This window comes from Diadema setosum, chromosome 18, assembly GCF_964275005.1.
Source record: "Diadema setosum chromosome 18, eeDiaSeto1, whole genome shotgun sequence".
NCBI classification, from domain to species: domain Eukaryota; kingdom Metazoa; phylum Echinodermata; class Echinoidea; order Diadematoida; family Diadematidae; genus Diadema; species Diadema setosum.
In genome coordinates this window covers 8,990,330-9,001,469 of record NC_092702.1, presented here as the reverse complement: position 1 = coordinate 9,001,469, position 11,140 = coordinate 8,990,330, and the positions used below count along the sequence as shown (strand labels likewise).

Here is an 11,140-nt window from a genome sequence, read left to right as displayed (position 1 = left end):
TGCTCCTTAGGCACTCTGTAGGATGGATATGGCGCATCATAAATTGCGTGAATTTTTATAAAACAGGATCGAAGGCCTACATCATAGGGGGGTATCGACTGGTATCTACCCCGATAGTAGAGGAAGGTAGGCAGCAAATACTATATAGTAGGCAGTCCAAGATCAGTGGAGTATTAGCACTAAGTGCCTGACGTGGCAAAGAAACTGCGCATGCGCGAACACCTGCTCATATTTCGCGTGTGTGTAACGTTAGAGCTCCAGAGCAAAACCTCGCTAAAATGGCACAAGTATTACTATCATCACTACTATTAGTTCTTGCCGTCGCACCGGCTTTTAGTTTATATTTTCACATAGGGGAAACAGAGAAGAAATGCTTCATAGAAGAAATTCCAGATGAGACGATGGTTATTGGTAAGCAAATGTTCTTTATTTCACGCACTCCGTTCCCAGCTGCTCCTTTCATAATATGATATAGATGGGACTAAGAGAGTTGTTTTCTGTGTAGTACAGAATCAACACTACTACAGCATGCAGCATGCATGCATGAGCATTAAAACGAAAGGTCTCGTTTGAATAGTGGTTTCTGCCATTTATAACAGCTAATTTTGTTCAGTATGCTAGTGTACGCTACCTGGTAGCTTTTTTTTTTTTTTTTGCAGTAAGTTTACTTGTAAATTTACCGGTTGTAATTTTGTGTAACGTTAGGGCCTAATTTCCACTTCAAGCCTCTAACAACACTGAACAACGTTAACAAACGTTAAAGTCCAACATAGCAAATGCTGCCTGCACGCTGGAACGTGTTTGCTTGTGACGTTTTAAACTAAGTTGAATGCTAGTATTATTAGCATATGATACTGTAAAAGGAAAAAGTAGGTTACATTTTCGCACAACTAAATTTTTGCGCTCGGCCAGGTAAGAAGCGTTTCACATGTTTTTATTACTGCGGAATCAAGACATCAACTGACACAGTAACAGTAGCCTAGGTCTACTGCCTAACTACACGCAGCCGCTGTCGCGAAGCGACAGCGGCTGCACGTCTTCCCTCTTGTAGACATTGTCATTTTCAGTGGTGGGTGTACATTTCCTTCATGAATATCTGACTTTATTTATTGTAGAAAACTAAAATAACTTTATAAGGAATCCCCATAGTCTAGTATGGTCTATGTAGATTATGATATTCATTCAATAATCGGTATCGTAGTTATGGGTAAACTCGGCCTAGCGGGTAAAGTCGGCCCCCAGAGCGCGCATTACAAGTAGTTGTACTGTGCGCGCTGGGGGCCGACTTTACCCGCTAGGCCGAGTTTACCCATCCATACAGAGTTAACTACGGTATGCGATTAAAAAAAAATTACGTCAAAAACCCACCAAAATCCGTGATTAAAATCAGGTCTGTAAGCGTCCGTATTCGTGCACTCCTCATCTTCTGCGTGTTATTTGAATGGCAATCACTCTCGTATACTACAACGTAGCGAGTCGAAAAAGTTCATTGACCTAGTCGGGTGACCTAGTCGGAGTGAAGTGACGCAGCAAAGGTCAGATCATGAGAGCAGCATGCGCGGAAATACATGTACGTAGCAGACGACAAGCTTTACGTAACACACAAAACGCACGGGCGTACGTAAAATGTTGCCACGGTGCTTCTGATTGAGTGTTCGTGGTAGTTCGTTGATTTTGTGAATCATCGCACAATCTACTCCGAAAAATTCAACAATAAGGTCTAGATACCAACAAAACACCAAATTCAACTCAACCATCAGCAAAATACGATGTAGGTGAGTGGTAAAAATCGTCTTACTGTTAAAATCAAACAAAATAAAAGACATTTTATGTGATTTTCCCGTCAAAAGCGACGATCGTTTACAACGTCTAAACACTAGTGCAAAGCACAGCGATCTGGTCAGGCTAGTCTACTGCCGTACTGGAACACATGGCAAGCAAAAATATTTGTGTGCTTTTATTTTTGTGCTAGTTTCTGGTTGCGCAAAAATTTCAACACTGCGATAATTTTCACTTTTACAGGTACAGCTGTATGAGAATCTACACTGTACATGTAGGGTGGTAAATCCAATTACCGGACGCTTTTTTTTCGTGGCTTTGAATTCCGCACTCAGAAATAACATCACTTATTCACAGACTCCTTGAAATTACGAATTCAGCCAACTTATGTCAATTGTTCGCTCCACTTTTTAGAAAATATGCTTCAAACATACCCCGCTAAAAAAAGTTGTCTTTTTGCGCGGTGCAAAATCGCATTGTATTACTGTAGCGTTTTTCATATAAAAATCAGATGTACACCAAGCCATGAAATGAGACCAATTATCCGTAGAATGATAGGTGATATACACATGAAAAGTGTTGAAATCGGCCGATTTTTTCATTTTCTTGTAAAAATCTTGCATTTTAATAACTTTTCGCGTTTACGATTTTCCCATTGTAGTAGCGAGTGCCCTAGCGGCCGCTAGCGGCCCTTGTGGCTTCGATTCGCCGATCATCGTAAGTAGAGAGCTGAGCCAGTGCGCGGCGTCCGCGGGTAGTCGTAAATCACACAACACCCATAGCGACTCCCGCAGCAGCAACCACGAAGCTCTTCACGGGCTCCGATCGGGCAGCCAATTTCACTGAAACAGGCATTGCAAGGTCCATTTCGTGTACCGTTCTTGCCACACACGCTAACATGTGCTCGATAAATTTTCCTTTCAAAAAATCAGAAAACATTTCAATTTTGAAAAAAGTGAAGTTTCGATAGTACCATATTTTGCGCAATGTGGATTAAGTACAAAATACACCAAAGGTCACAACAAATAAGTGAGAAATTTCGACTTAGCGTGCCGAACAGATCGTCCTCCTCGGGCTACTAGCGGTAGGTAGCAGACGCAAACCCACGTACATGATGGCAAAAGTAGTTCAGGTTTGTGATTCGAACATGTTGTTTGCAGTACGGCCGTATTACTTTTGAAAAGAATGATATCAATGCACCCCTGTCATAACTGCTACAGCTAGCGATTGTCGCGAATGGGCTCAGAAATTGAGCACACTGCGTGCGTAGAAAACGATGTACATGCGCGAGAGCGCCATCTGGTGCTGAATGACGAACGCTAATTACTGGACACGATTTTCGCAATGAAATAATTGACATCTTTCGCACCTAGTCCTTGCACCAGAATTGCAATTTATCCCACAAATCACCGTACACATTCTCACCGAGCGGCCTAACGGATGACAAAGAAGTAATCGGCAAATGAGGCTCAAATTTCGTATTTTACGGTAAAATGTCTGTCTTGAACATTTTGAACAGTTAACGTAATAAAACCTTGTGAGAAATCGTCAACTGGTTAGACTCTCCTTCTAGTTTACGTTCTTTGTCTATGGGAGCTGCACGCGCGGGTGACGAGTTGCGGGCTCCTTGGCGCACAAGTATTCCGCATCGTTCGCGTTTGAGGACGATAGCTACAAATTTCAGATATCGATCAGTGAGCTTCTGGTTCTATTGGAATCTTCAGCATTTTTCCTGTATGTGAATGGGATTTCATAGAATTTCAGTCATGAAATGTGATTCAAACATGCATAAATATTTGACGAGGTGCGGGTCACTCAACTATAAATTTGAGGTAAAATGTTAATTTCTTCATGTTTTTATGTGTTGATATCGCGTTTTTTGCGATTTCGGTCCACACAAAGTTCGTGAGGCTAATGAATGTCATTAGTACGCAAAAATGTGCGTGACCGGTAATACCATGGTGTCCGGTAATACCATGCTTGCCTATACAATGTAGGTCAGGTGTCTGCAATATAGTAAGTAGATCATACAGTACAATGTAGCCTTGCCTTTCATTAAATTGGTATTGTAATTTAGTAATCTGTAGCTGTATAGGAGGGGATCTGTGAAGCCAGACGCAAACTTCACGGAACATATCCCGACAACCAGATACAGACTGACCTTTAGGTCAATATGTTATCATGCCATGCTCTCTTATCACCAGTCAGTAAAGAGGCAAAGCAAACTGTAATAAAACAGGTCAAGAAATTCTGCAGTGTCGTTAAACATATTGTCAAGAACCAAGCATCAATTTTTACTGCAGCATGTTTGTCATCAAATAATCATAGTGATCATTGGCGCATGGCGATAGACACTGTAAACATGTTATTGAGCACTGGGCAAGTATCTCGCACTTGGTATTTGGCCAGACAGCTAGCTGTGCATTCACTGATAACAAGTTCATGTAGAATTCTAGCAAGAGTTTGTGCACATTAGCAAGAAAGAGCATGGTTGCATCTACAATGTATGGCAAGCCAAAAAGGAATGGCTTAAGTAAATCTGCTGAGCCCAAAAAAGTTTAAAGAATTGATTGAGTAGTACTAGTGATGCACAACCTGGTATTTAAGCCTTATAGTCGATATACGACATAATATCTAAGAAGTAAGAAAGTGCAGTAGCGCAGGGTGCAAACCCAATGAAGCAATCAACCCAAAGGCAAAATACATTCTCACTACAGTGAGCAAGAAATGCTGACCCCTCATGGTCCACTCCAGATGACTCGCAAAAGTCAGCAAACAGTATCAACTAGACACTGTCTTGGTGCCATGTGAGAAGAAAGTACCAAGACCTGATCCAAACTTTAAGGAAGGATTTGGAAACAGATGATAAAAGAAATGAGTGCAGAGGCAAAGTATTCCTGTATTCAGTGAACCGTGGTCTGATAGCTTGATCCCATTTGTATGTCGGTTGTTGCAGTTTCAAGTCTGCCTTCAAACCCCCTCAGCCTCCCGTGTAAAGGCCCTCCACAGGTGTGCAGAGACTGTAGTGTGGCTAAATTTCAGCTACATGTAAACCTGTTCATGACGGGGGCATTCCAATTCCTGCAGCCATCTAGTGCAAATTGAATATGAAATTTTAGTCATATGAAAGTACAGATCTTTCTTGATAGCAGCACAATGTGATCCTTTGTACTTAAGTTCATTGTCCCCTTATTGTTCATCTGAAAATAAACAAGACTAAGAATGGATGTTAATGAAATAGTTTTGATATGAAATTGCAAATGTGATTAAATCAATATTTTCTAGGGACAAGTGAAGTTATTTACCAGAAAACTTTTGACATGTCTTTTGCAGGGAACTACAAAATCCAGGTATTTGACAAAAACAAGAATGAATTCTTGCCATCTAGTCCCGGGATTGGGATGCACGTGGAGGTACGGGACCCCGATGACAAGCTTATCCTGTCCAAGATGTACAGCTCATCGGGACGCTTCACCTTCACGTCACATACACCAGGAGAGCACTCACTCTGCCTCTTCTCCAACTCCACGAAGTGGTCAATGTTTGGAGGATCAAAGCTGGTAGGAAAGCTCTTGAGAGGAAGTCTAATATTGCCTCATGATTTCAGCTTGTCAATGAACTAGAGAGAATAGTGGTTAATGGGTCTTGGGATTCATGCGAGATGACCATTTGGCAAATTGGAGATTTTTCAGTTTTTATGGAGGAAGTTTCAGTTATATATTTACCAAGCTCTGTTAAAGATTGTGTGTCCATTTTGCAACCCTGATAATAAGATTCCTTTTATAAGCTGGTATATTGCAATTGTAGGTAATTCAGACCCTTCCTCAAAATAATAAACCTGGGAACTTCTGTAATACTATAGATTTCCAGAGAATTTATTTGGATCCTGAGAAATTTCCAACCTTTATTCTTGGTACAAAAGGGGAGTGTATTCTCCAGTGGCGTGGGGTTGGATTTTCATTGAAAACAAAACAAAACAAAAACTCTGAGGGGTATTATTGTAAGATTTCACACTTGATGTTGGCAGATATTATTCTTCCACCATGCAAAACTTTGTGACATTTGCAAGGGAAATATGTGACCCTTAAGTTTGATATTATTTCTAAACTCCATCTGTCTCTGTATATGTTATGAAAATTGCAGTTAATCTCAATAAGACCCCATTTACAGTGAGTGAAAAGGCCTGCCTAGGCCGTGGCCGAGCCCGGCCTTCATTTCACTGTAAACGCACAAAAGGCCAAATGCGGTACCAAAATCGGCCGCACATTTGGCCAAGCTCTGGAGGTAGTCCCGAGCCGAGCCGTGGCCGAGCCCGGCCTTTTCTCACTGTAAACGCAAACTGGGCCAAATGCAGTACCAATTCAATTGCGACTGGCGCGCTCCCAATATTAGTCATTCATTTACAAGCAGAGCGCCACTACGACAAAATATTGAAAGGTTTGAATTAAAAGCCCGGACCGAGCCCGGCACTGTAAACGGACAAAATTTCAGGGCCGAGTACCGCAATTGAGGCCAGGCTCGGCTGTGGCTCAGCCGCGGCTCAGCCGGACCTGCACTGTAAACGGGGTCTGAGTCATCTGGAGTTGCAGAATACTCACATGACTTTATACATGAAGTGTGATTATGATCTACCAGGCATGTGAACGCATAATCTAAGAGCAAAGGAAAATTGTTTTTGTCAAAAAACTTCCGAGGAATCTGATATAGGACACTACATGTTTGTGATACAGTCAACCTTGCTAAGTCGAATCTATTTGGACTGAAGAAATAGCTTCGACTTACAGAAAATTTGACTCATGAGGGATTACAATCAATATAATGTAAAGAGAAGAGGACTTGTAAAGACATTTGACTTAGGCAGTTATTCAACTAAGGCAATTATTTGACTTTATATGCGAGGCAGTCATCAACTTAAGCAAGGTTTACTGTATTTCTTTTTCTTTTGTGTGTCATGATGTGGTGTAAAACATTGTAGATTTGCAAATGCTAAGAAGACAGAGAAAATGCGACATCAACAGTCCTATGAAACAATCCCATTTTTCACATTCCATGCTGTAGCGCATCCACCTGGACATAGAGGTGGGAGAGCACGCCAATGACTACAAAGAGATCGCTGAGAAGGACAAACTGACAGAGTTACAGCTGAGGGTGAGACAGCTTCTGGATCAGGTGGAGCAAGTCAAGAAGGAACAAAATTACCAGAGGGTGAGTGCACAGAGGGCCTTATCAGCAGAAAAGTCACAGCATCTCTTAGAGGTGTTTAAAAGGCTCTTTGCCCAAGATGCGTATGGATTCAGTAAAATCAACAGAAGGTAGCCAGTTTGTAGTTCCACTTTGCGTATGAGCAGAAAAGATCATTCATGGTAGCAGGCATGTTGATTTTTAAATTCACTGTGGTATTAAGCATTTGTGATGTAATGATTATTCATGATGAAATCCCTAGAATTGGTTCTTGCCAGCATGTTCACCTGACAGCAACAAAATGTTCTTTCAAGCCTAGTATTTGGTGATATTGATAGAAAAAGGTTTCATAATATATTCAATGTGTACAATAAACTGGATGCTCCCCAAATGTAAATTGATCGGCCATTCTAGTGACCTGGTCTGCATTGTTCATTCTTTATTTGAACATCATTTGTGAATTCTATAAATTGTCACATTTGGCAAGATGTTTCACTCAGTGTGATGTCACAGAAGTGGAACAATATGAAGAAAACATGAAAAAAAGATATCACTTTTTACATCTTTCATGCATAAAAAAAAGTGTATGACTTATCGTCTTCATAAGGCAGGGGGTATTATATTACCCAGAACGTATGTCAGGAACAAGTCAAGGGAATGTGAACTATTCGTTAAGTTGTAGCTTTTTCTGTCGCATCATATTACGTACCCACTGGTAGTTTCTTGAGGAATTCCCCTGTTATGCAGTTAGTTGATGAACTCTTTTTGTCATTCTCTCTTTCTCTCATCCTCTATCTGTTCGTCCAGTATCGGGAGGAGCGATTCCGGCAGACGAGCGAGAGCACCAACCAGCGGGTCTTGTGGTGGTCAATTGGTCAGACGGTCATCCTTCTGGTCACTGGCTTCTGGCAGATGAGGCATCTGAAGGGATTCTTTGAGGCCAAGAAGCTAGTATAGTCAGCCTAGTGACATTATTTCCTGTGTCTTCATTAATTTATCATGTTGTGTGTCACTTGATATCATCTAATGCCCTTCTTCTTTTTCCTTCCTGTCACTCTCCAGGAAAGGAATGAAGGAAGGAATAAAGAAAGAAATTGAAAGGAAGAAGAAAGAAAGGAAAGAAATAGGATAAGAAAAAATGAAAATATTGCTGTCAGTTGTCATCTTGCCTGGTGTTAGAAAATATTCTGTATTGGAATCAGCAAGGAGTGACTATTGGGGCTTAGTCAAGCTTTAGATACAATAAGCTGGGTTAAGCAATTTTAAACACTTTAATAACACTTCATTGTGGAGAATTGTTGACTTGGAAAGCTTGGTTTCATGCATAATTGCATAGAACGTTTCTTTGATTGAAACCAGGGTCAAAGACAATAATGTTTAGACAAGTGTACTGCTAGTTGTGTCTCTTTAAGATTAGAAGGAGAGAGAAAAAAAAAAGAAGGTATTTCTGTTGGATCCACAGATTTTCCTCAAGATGAATGCCAGATTGATACAGTATATTGCATGTGTATAGGACAACTTGAGAGGGAAAGCTTAGTATTACATTACACACAAAAAGAGTGTAACCAGCAATGTGGCATGTATTGTGTGTAAGACTGGCAAGAGAATAGGAATAGAGGGCACTGGATGATACAACCTGTCCTTGTTCTATTATTTGTTTATTCGTTTCATTTCATGTTGGATTTATTGTTGCATTTTTATCTTAATGATAATTATTGCTCTATCTCTGTTGTTTGTTTCGAAGAATTAGCTGTTTAATGTCAAGTATGCCATGTAGAATTGTTCCTCCCTTTGTATGACTTCCGTGCTTATTGGATTGATATTTTCTTTGGTGGTCACTGAGATTTGTCTACAGTTGTTCCATGTGTATTTCATGCCAAATTCATATCAATTTTCACTGCAGGTGGTATGTTTATTGTTGTTTTTTGTGAAGTTTTGTTGTCCACAAAATTCACGTATTGTTGTATGTGTCATATGATAAACAAATGATAAAATTGTTTATTTATATTTGAAATGATGTGAATTAGGATACTATCATTCTTTATTTTTCCTCATTTCTGTTATTACCTCCCTTCTATTTTCTTTTTCAATTGTATTAACATTTGCCCAATCTATCCAAGTTTTACAACTTTTCCCCTTTCTATTTTTTTGCCATCAAAAGTTGTTGTCACTTTTAAAGTTAGCAAAATTGAAGTGAGACAATCCTAGGACCTTGGTTTTAAAAGTATGCAGGAATATACATTCTCACTAGCATTTGTTGATACAAGTTGCTCTGCATAGCTAGCAAAGCTTGCAATGTGACAAAACACTGGATATTTGCATGGGATACAGGATGTGACTACACAGCCATCTTTGTATTTCATGCCTGCTCCTGCACATCCACCTGTGCAGCTGTGTTAGCTGGGAGTGTTATGCAACCTTTGCTGTAAATGACAGTTGCCTGTAATTTGACACATTTCTTCTTCTTTTTTTCCACTCTTTCTTCACAATTTGCATGATTAGATACCATAGCATTTTTTTTTTTCTCATGTAGAATTTCTAGTCTTTGGGATTCATACATTGTTATTGGAATTTAGTCCCATTTTCTGCTGTTGTAAAATCTGCTTGGGTCTGAGAATTTTTCAGATGGACAAACAATCATGCAGTGCAGTGAAATGATTAAAAGAGTGATGTTTTGGCATGTAGACTCCATCTGTCCCTTTGTGCTGCTAAATTAAGAAAAAAGAATATGAAGCTGCATATCTTGTGATGGCTTTTTGTTACATATTTCTAACACATTCTGAAAAACAGTGTAAATAACAATTAGTGTATTGAATACATGGAATGATTTCTGTTACATTTCTATGTCATATCTAGAATATCATATACATTGTATGTTGTGTGATTATGATTGCACATCCATCCTGATAGACAAAAGATATGACATAACTATTACAAAATTTGCCCTGTTCAGGAAATGCTGTACATCTTTCACAAATTTGTAAGATTTTCAGTGTAAATCTCTTTTTCAGCATGTAAAAATTGATGCTCTGTAAGTTTGATTTCATCCTTAGCTTGCAATAATGTACTCTTGTAACTTGATGTGGTTTGGGTTTAACAGTTCAGTGAGCTGTAATATTGATATGAAACTTTGTCTGTGTCAGCCCTTTCATTTTGTTCCTATGTCATTTTGGCAATATATAGATATATTGTAAATAAAAAGTGTGTAGGATTACTAGTAGATAATGAAATTATCAGAAATTTGTAATGGCCTTTTGTATATATTGTCAATCATACATTTATGTGTTCACTATGATGATACAAGACAGTGTATTTACGACTTTTGAACATATTGCGTGATAGACATTTGCTCTGTGTTTAACAGGAAGGGGTCTAAAGGAGAAACTGCCTTACTCTTTTTTCCCCCTGCCCCCACCCACACACCGAGCTGTAAGTACACAACAATGTACAGTCAATCCAAGTAAAGCTGAATCTACTTGAGCATTTATAACAGCTGACACTGAATTTTGCCACATGTTCTGTTTGTTGACTGTTGATTCTGAGTGCACTTACAATTTATGTGACACCTCATGTGGGTCATTTATTCAACATCAGTGAGCTCATCCTAAGTGGAAGCAAGTTAGCTATCTAAAAAAAAAATTGCAAAACATTAACATTTTGGTCCGGGGTTTCTGCACAACAAATCAGGCACCCTATTTTCCTGTAGATTTAAGATACAACAAAATTTTGAACTTATACTTTAGTATTATTATTGTCCTCTGGAGGAAAGTTTACACATGATAGATATTTCCCAATGTCTGTTTCAGGCATGCAGGTAGAAATATTTTAGCAAGATATATTGGTTGAGTAACCGCAAGTACAAGGAGTCATTTCTCATGATCCATATCTTTTCTTTCTGACATGACATACCAATGTGAAATACATACAGGTGTAGTAGTTGAGTCCAGCTATTTGTAGGTAGGTAAGGTTAGAGACAGATCTCGATATTATGAATGCATTTCTTGTGTGCCTTTACGGCAAAACAGACTTGCAGTCATTTTTGATACCTCGGCTCTCAAGGTCATTTGCTCCCAGTTATGTACTTTTGGTTACTTGCAAGATCTTATAGACAAGTAAAAGTTCTTCAACCCATTTTTAGGGAACATTGATGTAGAATGCCTTGTCATTTTTGTCTGGTGCA

General features: G+C 39.4%; 1 protein-coding gene across 1 annotated transcript; it reads left to right on the top strand.

Moving 5' to 3' along the window:
* The first annotated feature begins 244 nt into the window (after positions 1 to 244).
* On the top strand, positions 245 to 11,102 carry LOC140241535 (transmembrane emp24 domain-containing protein 4-like). Its single transcript, XM_072321270.1, has 4 exons — positions 245 to 411; positions 5,113 to 5,339; positions 6,838 to 6,984; positions 7,768 to 11,102. The coding sequence occupies exons 1-4, from the start codon at positions 279 to 281 to the stop codon at positions 7,915 to 7,917; spliced, it is 657 nt and encodes a 218-aa protein (XP_072177371.1). The 5' UTR covers positions 245 to 278; the 3' UTR covers positions 7,918 to 11,102.
* Positions 11,103 to 11,140: the final 38 nt, after the last annotated feature.

What these genes read in the sequence shown, in the direction of transcription:
- LOC140241535 (XM_072321270.1), top strand. Translation starts at nt 279, where the DNA reads ATGGCACAAGTATTACTATCATCACTACTATTAGTTCTTGCCGTCGCA. An exon ending in TGTTTGGAGGATCAAAGCTG is followed by an intron (nt 5,340 to 6,837) that starts GTAGGAAAGCTC and finishes TCCATGCTGTAG; the next exon opens with CGCATCCACCTGGACATAGA. An exon ending in AGGAACAAAATTACCAGAGG is followed by an intron (nt 6,985 to 7,767) that starts GTGAGTGCACAG and finishes CTGTTCGTCCAG; the next exon opens with TATCGGGAGGAGCGATTCCG.